General features: G+C 41.9%; 1 protein-coding gene across 1 annotated transcript in view; it reads right to left on the bottom strand.

Annotated features, from left to right (window-relative positions):
• The window catches only part of MALRD1 (MAM and LDL receptor class A domain containing 1), an 836,583-nt gene that overhangs the window by 399,605 nt on the left and 413,830 nt on the right, over nt 1–23,148 (bottom strand). The window contains exons 27-28 of the mRNA XM_075553413.1: nt 3,438–3,683; nt 1,967–2,124 (exon numbers count right to left, since the gene is read on the bottom strand). Coding sequence (XP_075409528.1) covers nt 1,967–2,124; nt 3,438–3,683 — 404 coding nt within the window. The remainder of the gene's footprint in view (nt 1–1,966; nt 2,125–3,437; nt 3,684–23,148) is intronic.

The raw sequence follows: 23,148 nt of genomic DNA, 5'->3' as shown, positions 1-23,148 counted from the left end.
TCATTATCTTGGCTTTTTGTTTTTTACAGTAGGAATAAGGGACTCTTAAAAACGATTTAATTTCCATAGGAATCAATTCAAGGAAGCACAGGAGTTCTATATACACAACTTTACTCAGTAGGAAGACTAATAGCCCCACCTCACTTAATTTTACATTTTATTGTAATGTAGAGTTTGTTACTATGGAAGATTTGAAATGTAAATATGATTAAAGCAAACAATAAAAAGCAAATCCCACAGAGGGGCACCAACTCAGTCACATGTTGCACACGATATAATCAAGCACCACATTAAAAAGAGCAATAAGCAGAATATCCCTGTGAGAACTTAATGCACTGGATTTCAGTTGGTTTGCATATTAAACTGTAGGAATAAATGAGTGAAATATTCGCTGCATGTATTTCAGAAGACGAGCTTGGCTACATCATTACAGAAGAGTCCAAAGTTATAAAGTCAATTCGGTTTTCAGGTAGAACATCCACTATGTACCTATTAGTCATTCAGACATATGAGTCCTTTGATATTCAGGTCAGGCATTTTCCATCAGGACTAGGGCACATCACCAGAGCAGGGCGATAAAATAGCAGCGGCTTAGGGAGCATGTTTTCAAAGGAAGTTTTATTCTGGAAACTATCGTCAACACACATGCACAGGCACATGTGCCTGTACATGCATGCCCATTTCCTTTTTGATGCTTAATTCACCTGCCAAATGATCTAAAGGTATTTGAACCAAGGGCTATGCACATGTGCTTTGCAAATTTGGTCCCTGGACGCTGTCACGTTTTAATGCTAAATGGAAGTCCTGACAGAAACTTGCAATTAATTCTCAGGAGAAAAAAAGAGAAAGAAAAGAAAGCATGTTTGTGGCAAAGTTCATAAACAGTTCAGTGTAATAATACCTTGATCATTGTGCTTAGTGGCTTAGTCCTTTGAACAATGTACTTAGAATGGGATGTCCTTTATTATTTCTTTTAATGACTGGTCGCAATGGTTTTCAACCTTCTCAATGCTGTGACCCTTTTGTACAATTCCTCATGCGGCAGTGACTCCAACCATAAAATTATTTTCATTGCTACTTCATAACTCTAATGTGGCTACTGATATGAATCGTCATGTAAATATCTGATAGGCAGGATGTATTTTCATGGTTACCAATTGAACATCATTAAAATATAGTGATTCATCACATAAACTATATGTAATTATATACTGTGAAATATTTATTTCTAATGATGAATACATGAAATGTCCTAAAGCATGGTGTAAGATGGGTGACAGACAGTCTTCATGCAGGGGACTCGTATGTGGGCATATCTGCATGTGGGCAGACCCACCTGGAGAGGGATAGAGGAGCCATGGGCGTATCTGCATGTGGGCAGACCCACCTGGAGAGGGATAGAGGAGCCGTGTCATGGTTCCTAAGGCGATGGGAAATAATATGTGTTCTCCGATGCTCTTAGGAGACCCCTGTGAAAGGGTCGTTCTCTCCCAAAGGGGTTGCGACCCACAGGTTGAGAACCGCTGTCATATATGAAATAAACTCAATAGCCATTCACTCTTTGGATGAAGCAGTCATCAATTTCCTTCCATTGAGAAAAGTAGAGAAGATGGGAAGGCCTACATAGAAAGGACTTGTGTTCCCTTGGCAGCACAGACCCTAAAATGGGAGAAAGAAGCAACTTCGGGATCTTAGATGAATTGCTCCCATCAAGGGATTCTCCTGGACTCAGTGACGGCACAGGGTCAGGTGCAGAACTCAAAGCTGGTTGTCCAGCCCAGCTTCGCCCAAAGTTTGGAACCAAATGTGAAGAAACTCCAAAAGAGCATCTCCACCCAAAGTGGGAGCTCCCTCTGAAGAAGGAAAGGCTCCCGCGGGCCAGGTGATCCAAGCTGCAAGAAGCGCTCTTGCACCCTGTGCTGCCCCCAAAGAGCTTGGGAGAGAGAGTCACGGGTGGAAATCTTACCTTGATGAGTACCCGGATGGCCCCCGTGGCTCTTGTAGATATGAAATACCAGAAGCTCAAGGTGCACGCGGCGCCGGATTCCTGCCACACAGCACTCCTCAGGTGCGCTTCCTGCCCCCGCAGGCCCACCGGGGTAGCCTCCAGGTACAAGAAATGCCCTAGAATGGATTCCAATAGGACAGAAACATTATTGCAGCGGTTCCATTTTCGTGAGCGTTTTAATTACATTTCGTCCGATCTGATCCGCCAGAAGCATTTCCATTTGAAACAGAAAGGAAATCTAATAACCTTGCCTTCAGCTCATTCAGTGAATGATTTCCAACTGTCTGGGCTTTTAAAAAAGTACTTCCCAGTATACAGATTAATTGATCTGACAGGACATGTATGCCATCAAAGCACCAAGATAGTTATGGAAATCATTTCATACTATCCATTTCAAACGATCCATTCATTGTAAAACACTGCAACAACTATCTAGAATCCAAATAAAGGGATATGACGTTCTTTCAAACTCAGTGATCTGCCGGGGGTGTACGTGCAGCGTTCTGATCTACAGTGCGAGCGGCCAGGCATTAATTCCACACTTGCTTATTCAGGTATCCCCAAATATTTTACCTACAGACAGCTGAGTGTCTGAAAGGGGATTTAGATTCTGACTTGGCCATCCCGACTTCTCTGGTTAACAAGCTGGTGGAATTGCAGTGTTTTATGAGCATTTCTGGAACATCCAGGAATTCAGGATCCCTTCTGCACTGTCCTGGCACCCTGGTTAAAGATGTGGCTGCTAACCAAGAGGTCAGAGGTCAGAGCAACTGGTCACATGATGGGAGAAACATAAGTCTGCTTCTACCAGAGTTTACAGCCTCACACACCCTGCGGGACATTTGTAGTTTGTCTTATAACGTCTCTATGAGTCAGGCTCACTTTGGTGGCACACAAAACTAAAAATAACAACAACAACAACATCCTTGTGCTGCTTCCTCTGATCCTCAAACACCTAATAACCTAAAGATGAGTCAGACCAAACACTCCTAAGACAAGTGATGGGACTCATGCGTTGGCACAGCATCCTTAGTTTCCGACTGCTTTCCCATCACTGCTGTTCTACATCACCTCCTTCTATCTCCACAACCCTATTCCACCCTTAGGGCACATTTTGAGAGATGAGGAATGTACGGCTCTGAAAAGGTAATTGACTTGATAATGATCAATCAAGTGGCAGGACTGGGGCTATGGACTCCAAGGGTCTGATATTTAAGACTGATGCCTGATGACAGAACACATTATCATGTATTTATAATGAACAAAACCCTCATTAATGTTAGGTTTCCATGACTCTCCCAGGCTTCCTTTACTTTGCGGTGGCACCTTGCTGATCCCTCTCTCCAGCGTCCTCCAGTTGCTTCGAGGGAGCACCATGTGATGTGCACTGTGGGTAGATCGGAGCCGCGGCAACATGCTAATAACTTACCATGTTCATTTCCCAGTGTGTGGTCCTTGGGAGGCCGTAGGCTTTGATGAGAGCCAATCCCTAAAATCCAATCGAAGTTTTCAGCCAGGGAGTTTTGCCAGCCACACCAGCCTCTCTCGAAAGTGCAAGAGCTGCCACATTCATGTTCATCAGTGTTGTCTCCACAGTCGTCCACAAAATTACACCTCTGTTCCAGCCTGTAGCATTTGCCATTCTGACATTCCCAAGAACCCTGTGGGCAGTGACCTAAACAAATAAACAAAACAAGAGCAAGGAAAACCATAAACCAAAAAGAAGAATGAAGAAACGCCAATCAGTGAGGTCAAAACCTCAAAACTCAAATAATTTAATGTTCAGGACATAGTGGTGTATAGACTCTGAGGCCTAAACTCCACCAGAGTTCAGAGAGATCATTCACAAGGGGAGACAGGGGAGGTGGAGAAAGAAAGAAATGAAGTATCATTTTATTGATCTAAGACGGTACCTCAAGTTTCCCTACATGGAATAATTACTTTAAGCTGTGATGAGTGTACACATTTAAACTGACAACCCAAATGAGGCCTTCCATATTCATCCATTAGGGTTGTAAGAGTCCATGTACTATGGAGTCGTTACAAGTGCATTCCATCAGGCTTCCCTCACACCTATATGTATCAGACATCAAGCACACATAAGATACTGCTTCAGAAGCAGTGCCAGGCATATATGCAATGGTGGAGTTCCTACTCCATTGATCTCTAAATGCTAAATTTTCTTTATGTGTCTTTACTAATGGTTTGGAATTTTGGAAGCAGTTCCCCAATGAACTATGCACACGGTGTTTATAAACGCTAAGAGAAGAGCAAAGCTTTTGATGGCCAAGGGCCTGAGATTCACCTCTGATCCTTATGACTGCGACCTATATAACTTGAATCCTACTTACACCTAATGAGTTTTAGTTTTACTGTGTAAAAGAGAAAAAACAGCAAAGTTCTAAGATGCCAAAAATAATTAAAGAGCATCCTATGGATATCGTCAATGCCCTTGGTAGGCAGCCAGCTGAATTGGTTGACTATTGGTAGAATACCTGTATAAGAAAAAGTAAGCGACTTGGGCATTGTGTTAGTCTGGGTGCTTTAGAGAAAAAAAATCCACAGAAACCCATGTATACGAGAGAGATTTTTTTATAAACATTAAGTGCACATCAAGAAAATATCCCAACCCAGTGCTGCCCAAACCCTCAAGTCCACCATTAGCCTATATGTACGACAGCAATCCACAAAGTCCTCCTCCATCACACAAAACACATACAATGACACTGACTGCAGGAGGAAAACCAAGTCAGTGAATGTGTAAACATCTCAGTGCTAGCAGGGGTCTCCACACAGCTACTCCAGCACCCAGGGCTGCATCAGGATAGGTCCATGTGGCTTCTCCTCAGGGATGTCTTGCAGGAAGTGAGCCTTGCCAGCTGAAACAGGGAACTGGCTAAGGCAGCTCCACCCTGATCTGACCATCACAAAGCAAGAGACCTGAGAACTAGAAAGGTGAGGCTCACTGAGCCATTTATCTCTCTGCCCTTCAAATTAACCCCAGATGTATTTATTGGCTAGTTTGGCACAATGAATTAACTATAAGAGACATGATAAGGCAGTTCAATAAATACAAAATGTTATTAGTATACTGCTCCACTAGTCCAATAGCATATGACCAGTATACCAGTCGCTATTGAGTCAACTCTTAGACTCTTACTCATGAGCACCCCCTATGTGTACAAGGTGCCTCACTGGCTTCCATAGCTAGTTCATTCTTGTTTTAGCAAGTAGAGCATTGGGCCTCTCTGCTGAGGAATTGTGGTGGATTCAAATCTCCAAGTTTTCATTTAGCTGCTAGCATTTTAACCATTTGACCCTCCTAGGACACAGATCCTAGGTGACATTTCAGTGCGGAAAGTTATTCTGAGACTCAACCAAGGCCACCATAGTCATGCTTGCTTCCTGACACGACAGGATCAAAGACTTTCTTGCTTTTTTCTTTTCCCCTTGCCAGGAGAATCACTGATTTCAACAATGCCTGCTTCGCATCATAGGTGGTAGCTACCTTGGCCTGAGGAAGGTTAACTGGTGGTTAAGAGTTGGTATAGCATAGAGGCAGAGGCTTATCTTGTGAGGGTGTATTGTAAGATGCTCTGCAGACCTAATGTGGCAGCTCTGACATCTCGGAGGCATGGCTCATTTAAAACTGTAGTTGACCAAGAGGGACGGCGCAAGGATAGGTGAGTGTGATGCCACGTCGAAGGTACCATGGAGAAAACTGGTGTTCTCTATGGAAGCTGCCATGGAGAACGTGAGACACAAAAGGTTCTCAGCCTTATCCTTATTGTTCCAGGTTAGCCAATTACATGTTTTGCTTGGTTTGTCGAGGTTCAAGGCTGGCCGGAACCATCCTAAGACTCTCACAGCTGCAGGCTGATGAAACAGAAAGGTGAAGCAAGAAGTAGAAATATCACAGGCTGGTGGGTGCAGAATTTTGTGGATTCAAGGTCAGTGAGAATATGGCAGAGGGCCCACAACTTCCAGGTCAATGGTCCACACGGGGTTGCGCCTGGTGGCAGACCAGAACACAAGCAAGGAGAAAGGCAGAGGGCAAGTGAGAGAGGAGCTCAGTGTCTCTCTTATAAGAGGTCCACATCCCAAGGGAGGCACCATCAGGCTGGGACCTGATTATTGGGGTGACCTCACATCTACACTTTCACCCAGGTACAAGTCGGCATAAAATCTACCCACCGCAATAACATAAAAATGTTTTCGAGCTAGACAAGTGGGAGTACATTGACTATCTCTTTTATAGATGAATAAAGGGAGGCTTAGAGTTTTAAAATGAATTGCTTCTTGAAAGACAAACAAGGAAGCAAAAGCAAAAAAGTTAAATGCAATGAGAACCCAGGTCTGTTGTCTTTAAAATTATTTTTAAAACCAAAAAGAACAGGGAGGCCAGAGGGACAATCTCAGGCACACCATCATCGCAACACACATACACAATAGGTGGTCCAATTGTTTTTCGTGAGGAGATTAAGAACCTGAGAAATTACTAGATCATTTCTTTTTTATACAAGTTGGCATTTGTATCGATTCTGCCCATTTTAATTTGCTTGGGTGATAAAACAAAGCTAGTTCTTAAAATGTTTTGTCCCATTAGTGGTAGAATCAAGATAAAATCTAATTCTATAAAAACAAAGCAGAATATAATTTAGACATGTTCTTAAAAGAAAAACACATTACGGCACACAATACATTACACTGTCAATATAGATAATATTCTAGGCAAATAATAATGATTATATCAAGTCTTTACAGAAGAATAATTTTGAACATAAAGTCTCTACAGTAATAGCACAATCACTGCTGAATCGCATGCTACTGAAAAAATAACACACAACAATGACTTTTGGGATAAACCTTTAGAAAAGTTGTCAACTAACTTTATTTACCTCTCTCCAAATTATTTCCTATGGCTGTGGTCTTTGTCCAAGAAATCAGCTGCCCAACAGTTGACTGTATGCATTTAAGTGATCCTGATATTAAAGCCCTAGGAAATGGTGAAGCTTTGATTTCTATGCAAAACATATCCCTTATATTAAGAAGCGACCATTTTGGTGAGCTGCTTAATTCCAAAAGGCTAAAACCTTACATTCCCAAAGCATCAAACCTCCGATATATGAAAGGACTTCCAAAAGTTTGCATACCGATGTCATCATTTCTCAAGTTCATTTAGAAGCTTGTGTATGTTGTACCCAGTTGAAACTTAACATGGCAAAATCCAAACTCCGAAGCCTCACTTCAAATGTCCCCCATGCAGTCTTCCTCAGTTCTGTTTAGGGCAATTCTAAGCCCCCGTTTCACCCAGGGGAATGTTTGATTTGATGACTAAGGGGTTGTAAGTTAATTCTTCTAAGGGGTTGTAAGTTAATTCTTCCTCATAACCCTTAATCCTACACATAAGGGCAAGGTAAGGAAGCCCAATCTTGCTCTTTTTGTGGGAGAGTCAAATAATGCATTCCCTACAGGTATGCTGGAAACTTCCGTTGGTTCTGCATCCTGACCATGATAAAAAGACAGGTGGTTCTCCTTTGCTTGCTCTTTGGAGCCATTTAAAAATCTCCTGCTTGCCCTCAGGAAGCCTCATTATATAATTTGACTTCTCTGATCCTCTTGGCGTGTGTAGAGAGTGGCACTGTCACTCTCTACATCCATGTCTGCGAATGGCTTTCTGTCTCACTACTCACATATAGTCTTCCAATGATGCGGGCAACTGTCATGCCTACCTGTGTTGGACAGAGTTCTCAGGAGAAACAAAACCAGAATGCTAATAACTATATATATTTATACAGATAGATATATAGCACAAGAAATAAAGAGTTAATTAAATTATAAAGCAGTACAAATGGCTCAGTGCAACTCACTCCCATGAGACAGTTATAAGACACTGGCAGTCCTTCAAGTCTTGAGGACCACCTGGTAGTCAGTCCTCTGTAGAGCAATTCAGGCTATCTGGACACAGGCAGCAAACAGCAAGACAGGTCATCAACAGTCAGCCAGATGTCAGGGTCTGACAGTCCCCTGATCAAGAGATGTAAATTCTAATGGTGTGGCGAAGTGTGGTGAAGCAGGTCTTGAAGGAACCTCAAATTACAGTGAAACAGTCCACGGGTCAGGCATCCCACAGGTAGTGTAGCTTGCAAACAGAGGCACAGAACAAGCAAGGCAGCCGCACACTGGTCCGATGATCAAAGAGCGAGAGACAAGAAAGGAGAAGCTCACAGAGCCATTTATCTCTCCGTCCTTCAATTAATCCCACATGTGTTTATCTGCCAACGTGGCACAATAAACCTTAACTATCTCACTACCATAAGAGTATAATCACCCCACTGTTGCTACCTTGTCTAAATCATTCTGATCTTTGTATTGGAATACTCTCCTACCTGATCTCTGTGCTCCTTCCCTTCACCACAGTTGTCCATTCATTAATAAAGCAACCACAATAAACTTTTAATAAACGTTGAATTTTTTAATGCCACTCCCTGCCCCAATAATAACTATAATGTTTAAATCTGATTTCCATTACAATAAAACAAAGGTCCTTTGGAAAGTAGTCTGTTCTGTACTGAGGGAGGAAAGTTATTAGATCATTTCAAAAAAGGCAATTACCACTCTATTGTGCTAGGAAAAAAGGAAGCATTCAAAAAGATAGCATTATGATGAAAAGATAAAAAAGAAAGGGCTCTGAGCAGAATGCACCGATCAGATCTGAAAAGATTGAAGCATCAAAATAAGTAATGGGAAGACTTCTGCTTCCAGGTATGAAGAAGTAAGCGAGTATGAAATTATGCTCCTGCTAAAAACAAGTCATAAACGGGAAAATCATATGAAAGAGATGTTTTCATACATTGAAGAACAGAAAGCACCAAGCTAAGGACCATTAAAGATGGGAGAAAAGAGGCAAATCTCTGTGATCACTCCAGCTTTCTGCTTGGAGGCTCGTTCCAGACTGCAGCTCAGGGAGGGTGGGTCGCACAGAAACCAAGGGTCACAGTGTGTTGAAGAGAAAGGGGCAAAGGAATGTAAAATTTGAAAAACAGAGCAGCTGATCAAAGGAAGAGAAAGAGATTCAGAACTATTCTTTGGACTGGCTTCTAACTTAAATTCTGAGTTTATAAAAAGCAAGGCTTTACACTGAAAGTCATAATTCAGATCTATGTCTCTCCATAGATTCATTTCCCACTGGCTTCTAAAAATTAACCAGAAGTGTGACTAGCATCACCCTCAGTATTTTGAAAATGGACTACTACCATTCATGTAGGGATTTTCCTGTGTGTTTCCTTGATGGAATTTGGGATAGTAGGAGCCCTGATGTTGCAGTGGCTACTCACTGGGCTGCGAGCTGCATGGTGGGCAGTTCGAAACCACCAGCAGCTCCAAGAGAGAAAGAGTTGGCTTTTTGTAAACAATTACAGTCTCTGAAACCCGCTGGGGGTTGCTATGAGTCAGCCTGACTCAATGGCCATGAGTTTGAGAGTATGCACATATTCAGGAGTCACCTTGGCTCAGAAGTCTCAAAACAATCTTAGAAGCGTTTCTATCTAGAATAGTGTACATATCCCAGTTAGGATCCCTTTCCTGTTCTGTGATTCGTTCTGCAAACTGTGATGTATTGATCTGCCACATGTTTTTGTGACAGTTTCTCTGATGTCCCATGTTCTTTTTAAGTAGCTGTAATACTGTAAAGCCTTAGACATCATCACAGCCTCCCAGTCTGTCATCTGGATGAGTTACTTTGTACTGTTTGTCATTGGTTTCAGGTACCATCATCAAGTTGGTTTCGACCCCTAGCCACCTTATGCACCACGGAATAAAACACTTCCCAGTCCTGCGCCATCTTCACAATTTTTCCTAGGTTTGAGCCCATCATTGCAGCCACTGTCAACCTATCTTGGGAAGGGCCTACCTCTTTTCTATGACCCTCCGCTTTACCAAACATGATGTCCTTCTCCAGGGACGTGTCTCTCCTCACAACCTACCCAGAGAATGCGGGACTCTCACCATCCTTGCCTCTAATGAGCACTGTGGCCATGTTTCTTCCAAGACAGATTGGTTTGTTCTTTCAGCAGCCCATGGCGCCTTCAATATTCCTCAGCACCGCAATTCAAATGCATCAATTCCTCTTCGGCCTTCGTAATTCAGTGTCAAACTTTCACAGGCATATGAGGCGATTCAGAACAACACGGCTTGGGTCAGGTGCATCTTAGTCCTCAAAGTAACATCCTTGCTCTTCACTACTCTAAAGAGGTCTTGTGCAGCAGATCTATCTATGGTGATGCCTCTTTTGATCTCTTGACTGCTGAGTCCATGAGCATGGATTGAACAATAAATTTCTCTCTTTAAATGACATTTAAACTTGAGGTTTCCCTCCTCCCTTACAACATCGTACATTTAGAGAGGGTAAAAATCCACCAAGGAAAATAAATGTCACCTCTCAAGGGAATAAACAGTCATTGGAAGCTGAACAATTATCAGCACCCAGAGAAAGCAAGAAATAGTTCGTTTTACCAGCCACGGCGAAGAGACATCGTTGGCTACACAGTACAGTCAGCAATCATTGCAGAAAGGTTTCGTTTTAGTAATGGTGCACAAGTGACCCTAAAAGGAAGGGCACACTGTACCAGGCATTGGGAAACTATAACTGCGGGTAAAATTTGGTCTACCATCTGTAGACAAAATAAAGCAGACCCCCTAAATACCTGAGCTTTTATAACATCCACATAAATTAACCTGAGCATTCCAAAGACCTAAATGTTAAAGTTAAAATTGGAAACTTCTAGAAAAATTAAGGAGAACACCTTTGTGACCTTGGGCTATAAAAAGACTACTTCGATTGGATGTGAAAGAGAAAAGCATTTTTAGAACTGGTAAATTATACTCACATAAATTAAAAACATTTACTTATTTAAGCCTTTAAGACCCCAGGTGCTCTATCTTTTGACAGCCGGACACCATCAGCTTTCTTCACCACATTTGCTTATGCACCCTTTTGTCTTCAGTGATCGTGTTGGGATGGTGAGCACCACGGAATGCCAGGTTATTAGAAAAAAGTGTTTTTTTGAGGGAGTACTTGACTAGAAGCCCAATGTCCATCTGCTACCTTAATACTAAGATAAGCAAGTGGCCATCTAGCTGAGAAGCAACAAAATCCACATGGAAGAATCATACCAGTCTGTGTGATTATGAGGTGTCGATGGGCTCAGGTATCAGGTATCAAAGACCCAGAACAAAAAATCATATCCTTGTGAATAAAGGGGAATTTGGAGTGGGAACCCAAAGTCCATCTGTAGACAATTGGACATCTCCTTACAGAAGGGTCACAAGGAGAGACAAGCCAGTCAGGATACAGTATAACACAACTGAATCATACAAATTTCCTCTAGTACTTTAAGATCTATACATATCCCCCTCCCAGGGGGATGGACTACAGAGAAGTGGGTGAAGGGAGACATTGATCAGTGTAAGACATAAAAAAATAATCACATAAATTATCACGTGTTTACAAGGGAGGAAGGGAGGGGAAAAATGAGAAGCTGATAGCAAGGGCTCAAGTAGAAAGAAAATCTTTTGAAAATGATGATGGCAACAAATGTACAAAGGGGCTTGACACAGTGGATGGATGAATGGATTGTGATAAGAGTTGAACGAGTCCCCAATAAAATGATAAAAAACAAAATGTTTACTTGCTAAGAAAAACAACTAAGAAAATTAAAAGGCAATTCGCAGAGAGAACAAAGTCACAAAATTCATATCTCGCAAAGAACTCTTATCAAGGACATGGAAATCTAATGTCAATAACATTGAAAAAAATTAGACAATTAAAATATACACAAAAGATTTTAAGGGGTACTTATCACAACTTTGTTGTAGCATACAGAAAATTCTTCAGTATTATTAGGAAAATTTAAAAGAATAATAATGTATCACAACACAACTACTAAAATAGCAAAACTGAAAGACACTGATGATTCCAGAAGTTGACAAGGAGGTCGAGTAGCTGGAGTTCTCACACCTGGTGCCATTTTCTGAAGTTAAAAATAGTCTGCATTGCTTCTCAGCCTTTCGGCTAAAATCAAGTGTAAAAATAGTCTACGATCTATACAGCCAGCAGATGTATTAGATATTGAATCCAGATAAATAAGAACAGAGTGGACACAGACACTTGCACATACTTATTCATAACATCTCTATTATAAATAGCCCCAAATTGAGCATAAACCAATCCAGGGCTGAATAAAGTCTGTCTACCAATCACATCACCGTATGACTGAGTAATCTTCTGATACACATGTGGCAGTTACATAATCTGGTGTCAATTTGAGGATTAAAAGTGTAGGGGTGGGGGGTAGGCTGTAAATCAGGATATAGCCAATGAGATCTCCGTGTGGCCTGGCTTCTCCCTGAGGATTCTGGGAATTCCTCCTTGGATGTGGGAGACAAACTGCCTCTATTCTCACTCCCTGAGAGACGCTCTACTGACAAGACACATGGTGCGACGTCCTGGGAGCTGGAGAAGCCACATGGACCTACCCTGATGCAACCAGAGCTCTGGAGCTGGAGAAGCCACATAGAGACCCCTGCCAGCGCTGAGATGCTTACAATGCCACTGGATCTACAAGGCTTCCAACCCACTGGCCTTTGATCCTCCTGCATTCAGTATCATTGCATATATTTTATGAATCTGAAGAGTACTTCATAGATTTACTATGGACATATGGGCTAATATTGGATATGGACTTGATCTAGACTGGTCTGGGATGTTTCCTCAGTATTCAATTGCTTCTGTATATCAACCTCTTTCTTATATACATATGAGTGTCTATGAATGTGTTTCTCTGGTACCCAGACTAACACAACACACATAACTTTACCCCCAAAACCTCGTGCAGAACAACAACAATAACACACTCACACACGAGGCGTTCATACTCCATGAGGTCCATGATCAAGAAGCCTCATCCCTCATGCCACTCCTCTGCCATCTCTCTGCTACAGACACTTGGCCTTCGCGATGCCCTTCTAGTCGCAGAGTCTTGCACATGCTTTGCCTTCTTTCATATTTCAAATCATCTAATTATGAAGATGACTTTGAGCTTATTTAATGGGGCATATTGCTTTATGATAGCTTCTTAGCACCAGGTCCTTCTCCTCATAACAGTCATACAATTCAATTTTATTTGCATGATTATTCACAAAAATGCCTCTCTATACCACTAGTCTGGATGGATGAATAAACATATGAATGGATGAACTGACAAAAGCAACAGGAATGGTATATACAGTGATCAAATTAGAGTATACTAGAAAACGATGCACTGGAAATGTCAATTTTGCCTGCAGGTCACCAGCAAGATGAATAGGGTTATTTTTACATTGATAAACTGTGTGATGCCAAGATTGAGACCTGGATAATCAGTCACCTAGTAAATAAATCAATGACTTATTTACTGTGATAAAAACAACAAATAAAAAATAACAACAAATATTCTTAGGTATATTTCTTTCATTTGAATACTATTTTCATACATTCATTTTTTATTCAAAAATACATTCCTTAAATGTTAAACAGTTTTACTTTTGTGTCTACAGACTAGAACCTACATTCTGAATCCCAGTCTAATAACACATTTTAATAATTTTATTCTCTAACAAGAAATTTCCCTTTGTAACACTTGCTAACCTGCTTACAACAAATTGTATGTAATGAAATTGAAGCAATTAGCTAATAAAACAGACAATTTAAGTTCAATTCTACCAGTAGGGAACAAAATAAATCCACAATGTTTGTACACATAATTGCCATCACCATGTTTTCAGTACATTAGGACTTAAAACTAATTGGGATAATGATCATGAATTTATTTTACTTCATGCATGTGAAGTGTACGTTCTTCATTGTAGGTATTGTGAGAACTTTTAAAATGAGATTTATCTTGGACTCTTCTTTGGAAGAGCTAACCATGAGCTTGATTGGCAGTTCAAATCCATCAGCCACTCCTTGGGAGAAAACTAAGGCTGCGTATACTTGTAAAGATTTAAAGCTTCAGAAACTCTACACTGAGTAACTATGAGTCAGAACCAGCTCAATGGCAGCAGTTTTTTTTGCCCTAAAATTATATATCTGACTACAGTAAAATCATTTCCTATGTGCTGTGCTTTGGAGTAGTACACACATTAAATTTGTGCTAAATAATATTCATAAATATTTCTGCTGATCCTCATAGTAACATGTAATACACAGGAGTCATCTCCATGTCCAAATATGGAAATTACATATACGAAGTTTCATATTCAAAGTTATAATATCTAGTATGAATCTACTTCAAAGTTATTGACTCTATTAAAGCATACCAAGCACGTACACAGCAATGTAATACTCACGTTCATGTGGTTGTGATATTGTTAGGTGTTGTGGTGTGCCATTAGACTCACAGTGACCCTTTAGAGTGACCCAGTCCGGAGTCAGCCTCACAATTGTCACTATTTGAGCCCATTACTGCAGCCATTCAATCAATTAGTCTTGTTGGAGGTCTTCCTCCCTTTTCTGACCCAATTTGCCAGTGACAGAAGCCTTCTCCTGGGACTGCTACTTCCTAATACAAGCTGTACTCCTTCCTCAGAAACTTTGTTCTCTGGCTGTCCATAGTATACTCAGCACTTTTTACCAACGTAACATTTTATTTGAATCTATTCTACTAGGGTCCACTTTATTCATTGTCCAGATTTCACATGTACATGAGATAACAGAAAATAGTATGGCTTTGGTACAGGGCAAAAAGACATCTTTGCTTTGGAGCATCTTAGAGACATTTTGCAACAGATTTGGCCAGTACTAGAGATCACTTGACTTTTTGACTGCTACTTTCATCGGCATGGATTGTCACTCGAGTTGGCTTTGACTCATGGTGGCCTTTCGTACCATGGAACAAAACACGGATCTGTCCTGCGCCATCCTCACAACTGTGTTGATGATTGAGCCCATTTTTGGAGTCACTGTGTCAATCCATACTGTTGAGGGTCTTCTCCCTTTCCACTGCCCCTCTACTTGAGCAAGGATGATGTACGGTTTCAGGGGCCACTCTCTCCCAATACCAGGTCCAAAGTATGGGAGACACAGTCTTGACTTTCATGCTTCTAAGGAACATTCTGGCTGTACTTGGTCCAAAGCAAACCTGCATGGTCTTTGGGCAGGCCATGGTGCTCTCAGTGGTCAAGAATTCAACAGAAGGCTTCAAAGGGAGACTTGAGGAAATAAAGTATGACAATACAGTGTTCAAAGAGCCAGAGTTAGAAAACAAAAAGGGAAGAATATGCTCTGTATTCCTTAAGGTGAAAGAACTGGAGAAACAAAATTCAAGCCTTCAGTTATAATAGTGAAGATTAATATTAATCATAACTACTATCTATGTGGTGCATAATCTTGCCAGGTCCGATGGTAGGTGCTCACGATGTGTCACCTCATATAGTTGTCAGAGCCACCCTATAAAGAGATATCACTGCTATAGACCAGGTGATGATGCTCTAGGTCCCCTTAGAAGTTGACTTATGTGAATGAAATACCGCAGGGGGGAAATGAGGCGAGGCGAGGGAGTGAAGCTGGAGATTTAGACAGAGCAGGTGTGGAGTCCATGACAACCTGCTGGGACTACATTTCCTGGAGCCCTCAGTGGGAGTTCCCCAGAATCTTATATATACAGAACTTTACAAAACACTTGATGTAGCTGATAGTGGTGGTGGTTAAGAAATACTGAGGCCAACCATCGTGCCAACTGTTAATGTTTTCTTCCTCTAAGGGGCTTATAATGAATTTTTTTTACAATGTGCCATGTGTCCTCTAAAAATAAACCTTCCTCTTAGTAAGAAAAGAACCTTAAGTCCAGGGATAGTACACACTTAATAAATGTGTCTTGAACTGAATGGAAATGGAGTACCAACCTAACTGTTAATGTTTTTCTTACGGCAGACGGTAATTATTCCACCATCCCCAGCAGAGAAGATACGTTGTCAGTGGATAATCTGACGTACTTTAATCCGACTGCAAAGTATATGAAATTTGCAGTATCTAGACACAACTGGGAAACTAGTTCGACCTGAATTAGCTGCATGCTCCCCTTAAAAATAAAACTTAGTACGTTTACAAAAATCCCTACCATGGGAGGGAGAGGTTGGCCAATAGAAGCAGAAGGCATGCTTACTTGAGTAAAAACACGATGGTCTCTTTGACATGTGAAGCTGCCAGAGAAGCGAAGTGACTTATTGGAGGCTATATTTCTAACTCCAAAGAGACACAGTTCTAAAAAGCATTTTTAAAACAATGCAGTTTGTAATATTTTCAGTGTGCAGCATTGTCACTTGTGATTCTGATCTTGTGGTGAATGCTTCCAGGACCCTATAAGACAATATTGCTGCCCAGAGCTGTGTCCATATGGAAAATAATAAAGGGAAGCTAGCTAGAATATTAGCAACCCCTGGATCAGGTTAATTTCTGAGTGAGCACTGATTCAGAGGTGTGAGACTAGGCAGAAAATTATACGAAGCTAGTCCAGAGTGGCTCTGCTTACATGCGTTTCTGGTTACATTAGGTCCTATATAAAGAATTGTGATAGACAAAGTAACAGAAAAATATTGAAGAACTGATATATGTTGAACAGAATACCTCAGCCACCTTGAAGTCCTTATGACAAGTTATGATTTCCTTCTGTTATATTATTTTTGTTGTACCGCATGATGAGCTTCATTGGTGACCTGTTGAGTAAGAGTCCCAATAGTGTCTCTGCTTAACATGCTCTATTCAGTTGGCAGGGTCCCGCTGGGGATTTTAGGAACATACCCAAGCAGGTAAAACCTCAACACCCATTTTCCTTTGTCAGTGTCCACTGCAGTTCGTAATGGAATTCCCAACCCTCTCCGGGTGGTTCGACAGAAGTGCCTCGTTATCAGCAGGGAATTGCTTTCAAAGCAGCTCCCACTGCCATCAAAATCTATGGCTGCTCAATCCTTTATATAAAGGAACCAATGTGGTACTTTCACATAAATGATGCACAACCTCCTGTACACGTACTCCTCTCTTAATCACTTGTAATACCAAATACAATGCAAACGCTTGGTCTTGCTCCCTGGAGTCAACATACAGTGAGCCCCTCAATGTTTCTGAGGCTAACTATTAAAAAAATCATTTTATTGGGGGCTTGTACAATTCTTATCACAATGCATGCATACATCCATTGTGTCAAGAACATATGTACATTTGTTGCCATCATCATTCTCAAAACCTATGCCTTCTACTTGAGCCCTTAATATCTGCTGCTCATTTTCCCCCTCCCTCCCCACTCCCCCCTACCTCATGAACCCTTCATCATTCATAAATTATTATTTTGTCATATATTACACTGCCTGATGTCTCCCCCCACCTTCTTCTCTGCTGTCCCTCCCCCAGAGAGGAGGCTATACGTAGATTCTTGTAATCAGTTCCCTCTTTCTACCCCACATTCTCTCCACCCTCCAGGCATTGCCACTCTCACAACTGGTCCTGGAGGAGTCATCTGTCTTGTATTACCCGTGTTTCCAGTTGCTATCTGTGCCTACGTACATCCTCTGGTCTAGCCAGATTTGTAAGGTAGAATTGGGATCATGATAGTGGGGGAGGGGTATTTAAGAGCTAGAGGAAAGTTATATGTTTTATTGTTGCTATCCTGCACTCTGCCTGGTTCATCTCCTCCCCACAACCCTTCAGTAAGGGGTGTCCAGTTGGCTACCACTGGACTCTGAGTTCCCACTCTGCACTCACCCACATTTTCAATGATATGATTTTTTGTTCCTTGATGCTTGATACCTGATCCCTTCGACAGCTCGTGGTCACACAGGATGGTGTGTTTCTTCCATGTGGGTTTTGTTGCTTCTGAGCTATATGGCCACTTTATCTTCGAGCCTTTAAGACCCCAGATGCTATATCTTTTGATAGCTGGGCACCATCAGCTTTCTTCACCACATTTGCTTATGCACACGTTTGTCTTCATTGATCGTATCAGGGAGGTGTGCACCCACTGATCTGGTTTTTAGGTCGTTGATGTCTGATAACTGGTCCCTTCTGCACCTTGTGGTCAGACAGGCTGGTTTGCTTCTTCCATGTGGACTTTGATGCTTCTAAGCTAGATGGCCACTTGTTTATCTTCAAGCCTTTAAGACCCAAGATGCTACATCTTTTTTTTTTTTTTTTACATTTTATTAGGGGCTCATACAACTCTTATCACAATCCATACATATACATACATCAATTGTATAAAGCACATCCGTACCTTCTTTGCCCTAATCATTTTCAAAGCATTTGCTCTCCGCTTAAGCCCTTTGCATCGGGTCCTGTTTTTTTTCCGCTCCCTCCCCGCTGCCCTCTCCCTCATGAGCCCTGGATAATTTATAGATGGTTATTTTGTCATATCTTGCCCTATCCGGAGTCTCCCTTCCCCCACTTCTCTGCCGTCCATCTCCCAGGGAGGAGGTCACATGTGGATCCTTCTAATTGGTCCCCCCTTTCCAACCCACTCATCCTCTACTCTCCCAGTATCGGCCCTCACACCCCTGGTCCTGAAGGTATCATCGACCCTGGATTCCCTGTGCCTCCAGCTTCCATATGCACCAGTGTACAACCTCTGCCCTATCCAGTCCTGCAAGGTATAGTGGCAGGGCTGGTAGGGAATGATCAAGGGAAAGGTTACGTAAAGAAGAGGTATAGCTGTAACCCAGGTGGGGACAGAGCATGGTAGTGGGGCAGGAGGAAAGTCAAGGGAGATGGAGGAAAGAGCTAGGAGTCAAAGGTCATTTATGGAGGTCTAGACAAAGACATGTATATGCAAATATATATATGAGGATGGGGAAATGGATCTATGTGTCTATATTTATAGGTTTAGTATTAACTTGGTAGAAGGACCTTGAGTCTCTACTCAAACACTCCCTCAATGCATGAATACTTTCTTTTATTAAATTGGCACTCTATGATGCTCACTCTCCCGAAACAACTGCTGAGGCCAAAGCGGGTGAACAAGTAAATGTGGTGAAGAAAGTTGATGGTGCCTGGCTATCAAAAGAGATAGTGTCTGGGGTCAGTTATCAGGCATCAAAGAACAAAAAAATCATATCATTGGCTGCACACCTCCATGATACGGTCACTGAGGACAAACGGGTGCATAAGCAAACGTGGCAAAGAAAGCTGATGGTGCCCAGCTATCAAAAGAGATAGTGTCTTGGGTCTTAAGGGCTTGAAGGTAAACAAGCGGCCATCTAGCTCAGAAGCAACAAAGCCCACATGGAAGAAGCACACCAGCCTGTATGATCACGAGGTGCCAAAGGGACCAGGTATAAGGCATCATCCAAAAAAAAAATATATATATATATTATAGTCAATGAAGGGGGAAGTTCAGAGTGGAGACCCAAAGCCCATTTGTTGGCCACTGGAGATCCCCTCACAGAGGGGTTTAGGGGAGGAGATGGGTCAGTCAGGGTATGAAGTAGTACCGATGAAGAACACAACTTTCCCCCAGATCCTGAATGCTTCCTCCCCCAACTACCATGATCCGACGCTATATCTTTTGATAGCCGGGCACCATTAGCTTTCTTCACCACATTTGCTTATGCACACATTTGTCTTCAGTGGTTGTGTCAGGAAGGTGGGCACCCACTAATAAGGGATTTAGCTCCTTGATGTCTGCTAACTGGTCCTTTGTACACCCCGTGGTCAGCCAAGCTGGTGTGCTTCTTCCATGTGGGCTTTGATACTTCTCAGCTAGATGGCCTCTTGTTTATCTTCAAGCCTTTAAGACCCCAGATGATCTATCTTTTGATAGTCGGGCACCATCAGCTTTCTTCACTACATTTGCTTATGCACACATTTTTCTTCAGCAATCGTGTTGGGAAGGTGTGTATCCTGGAATTCCAATTCATTAGAAAAAAAAGTGTTTTGCATTGAGTAAGTGCTTGAGTGGAGGTCCCATGTCCATCTGCTGCCTTAATACTAAACCTATAAATGCATGCACATAGATGTTTCCCCACACTCATATAAATATATTTACATATGTACATTCCAGTCTTTGGACCTCTATGAATACCCTTTGTCACCTAGTTCTTTCCTCTATTTCCTTTCCTTTAGGGCCATCAAGGGATGGTGTGTCTCGTAGTGGAATAAGCTATATTATCCACCCTGTCCATTGGCTGTTCAGAGCGGGAAATATCATCCTCCATGCTTGATGGGCCAGGATGTGTTCCACTCTCTCTTCCTCTCCCTTTTTTGCTCCCATTTGTGTTGATCTGGTATGCCCTCTCCCCTAGCTGCAGGGGAGTAGACAGCCCAGTCTTTATCCCTCCTGAGCTGCTGGTGGTTTTGAACCGCAGAGCATGTGGTTCCCAGACCAGCAGGTCAGCACTGCACCACCAGGGCTCCTTCCCCTGGAGAGAGAGAGACATCCATTTTGCTATCTCTGAACCTCGGGGCAATGCTGTGAACACGCAATTACTTCCCTTCCCTGCTATTTTCAACTCCTGGCTGGTTCAATCCTAGCAGAACCCACTGATGGGATTTTGATCACACTGCCTTAGAATTGATGGTAAGTCACAGTGACCCTACAGGACAGGGTAGAGCTGCCTCTGTGAGTTCCAAAGACTATAACTGTTTGTGGGAATAGAAAGCTCAGTCTTTGTCCCCAAAGGGCCTGGTAGAACTGCAGTAACCACTAGGCTACCAGAGCTCCTGTATAATTTTGACAGAGGGGTGGTAGTGAAAGAGTTAACCTGCTGTTCATTAAAGTACAGAATGTGTAGTATAGTTTGAGATTTGGTTTGCTGTAGTAATTTAGTAGTCTGATGATACCTCAGGGAAAAGTAGTCTGCTTCCATGTGAATCTTGCTCCCTTTGTCCTATTGTTTAAAGGTTCTCTGATGACTGTAAATAAAACCTGGTTATCAAAAGATATAGCATCTGGGGTCTTAAAGGCTTGAAGGTTAAATGAACGGCCATCTAGCTGAGAAGCAACAAAACCCACATGGAAGAAGCACACCATTGTGAATGAGGGGGAGTTTGGAGTGGAGATCCAAAGCCCATATGTAGGCAACTGGACATCCCCTTACAGAAGGATTGCGGGGAAGAGACAAGCCAGTCAGGGTGCAGTGTAGCAATGTTTCAACATACAACTTTCCTCTAGTCCTTAAATACTCCCTCCCCCAACTATAATGATTCTAATGCTACCTTAAAAATCTGGCTAGACCAGAGGATGTACACTGGTACAGATAGGAACTGGAAACACAGGGAATCCAGGGCAGATGAACCCCTGAAGACCAGTGGTGAGAGTGGTGATACCGGGAGTGGGGAGGGAAGGTGTGCAAAAAAGGGGGAACTGATTACACGGATCTACATATAACCCCTTACCTGGGGGATGGCCAACAGAAAAGTGGGTGAAGGGAGATGTCAGACAGTGTAAGACATGACACAATAATAATTTGTAAATTATCAATGGGTTGGGGGGGGTTGGAAGGAGGGGGGAAATGAGGAGCTGATACCAAGGGCTCAAGTAGAAAGCGAAGGTTTTCAGAATGATGATGACAACAAATGTACAAATGTGCTTGACACATGGATAGATAAGAGTTATATGAGCCCCCGTTAAATTTTTGTTGTTGTTGTTTTGTTTTAAAGAGGAGCTGATACCAAGGGCTCAAGTAGAAATAAAATGTTTGGAAATGATGGTGGCAACATATGTACAAATGCACTTCATAAAATTGACATGTAGATTGTTGTAAGAGCTGTAAGAGCCCCCAATAAAATGATTTATTTAAACAAACAAACAAAAAACCCTGTTAAGTATCCCCTGGAACTATCACAAAGCCTGTTTCCTGTCACAAAATTTAGAGACTATACTTGCATGGTTTTTACTGAATCTTTGAAGCAGTATGGAGCTAGCAAATTCTACTGTTTCCATCTGTCAGCACTTGCAGAAATAAACTTACATTTTCTCAAAATCACCCTAGTCTATGTCTTTGACCGAACAGAGACAAGCATTATGTGCTCCCTTGTCAGCTGGCAACAATTTGTAAACTCCATTTCCAAATTCTGCAGATTGAATACAGAGTTGTCTTCTTTCAAAGGAAACATAGCTTTTACTCTTCGAAAGAGTCAACAAAGCTCAAATTCCCCATGCTCCCTACTGATCATATGTCATGTGTAAGATATTTAGCCTTTCTGGAGCTGGAGGGACCTCACATCAATTTGTGTTATCACTTTTTCTTAAAAGTGGCCAAACCAGGGGCAGATAGTAATATAACTTGATCTTAGGACCACTTGCTTTGTTTCTCCTCAGAGGGATGTAATAGGGATACTTTCCATTTCAACCAGGTAGATATGTCTCCTTGCTTTGGCATGAGGCTTAAATGCTTGGTTGTCAGTAGAAAGGATGACACTTTAAATCACAAAGATGTTCTTTAAAGATCTATTACTTTTATAAAGACTAAAGGCTATAAAACAGCTGTTCTCAAACTTTGGGTCATGACCCCTTTGGAGGGATCAAACAACCCTTTCTCAGAGGTTGCCTAAGAGCATTGGAAACACACATTTCTGATGGTTTAGGAACTGAGACACTGCTCCTCTATCGGTCTCCAGGCGGTTCCGCCCACATGCAGATACAGCCACATATCAGTGCCCAGCGTGAGGACATCATCATGCCAACCCCATCACATGCATCCTGTACAAATACAGGTGTGTGTGACAGGGTTAGCACCATAATGTAATTATCCAAACCAGTCACACATGTTTAGACAGCAGCTACTGTGCAGAAAGCAGCTGCTGTGTTGAAAGCAGCTACTCTGTTAAAAGCAACTACTGTGTTGAAAGCAGCAGTATTGGAGGTAAAATGAATTCTAATGACTGACTAAATGTAAAATCATGTACTGTAAAATCATCAACTACAGCACACACAAAAAATAACTGTACCATAGGAACTTAATCTGGATGCTGATTGGTCTTTGTATATTCAGTTGTGATAATAATAGGTATGTAAAAACAAACATACAGACAGTGGTAAATCATAGGAAATGTTAATGAACTCCATTGACTGAACTATGCCATGTATCATTTTTTATATTATTAAAGCTATTGCTAT

Source organism: Tenrec ecaudatus, chromosome 6 (genome assembly GCF_050624435.1).
Source record: "Tenrec ecaudatus isolate mTenEca1 chromosome 6, mTenEca1.hap1, whole genome shotgun sequence".
In the NCBI taxonomy this organism is placed as follows: domain Eukaryota; kingdom Metazoa; phylum Chordata; class Mammalia; order Afrosoricida; family Tenrecidae; genus Tenrec; species Tenrec ecaudatus.
This window is presented reverse-complemented; position numbering and strand designations above follow the sequence as displayed.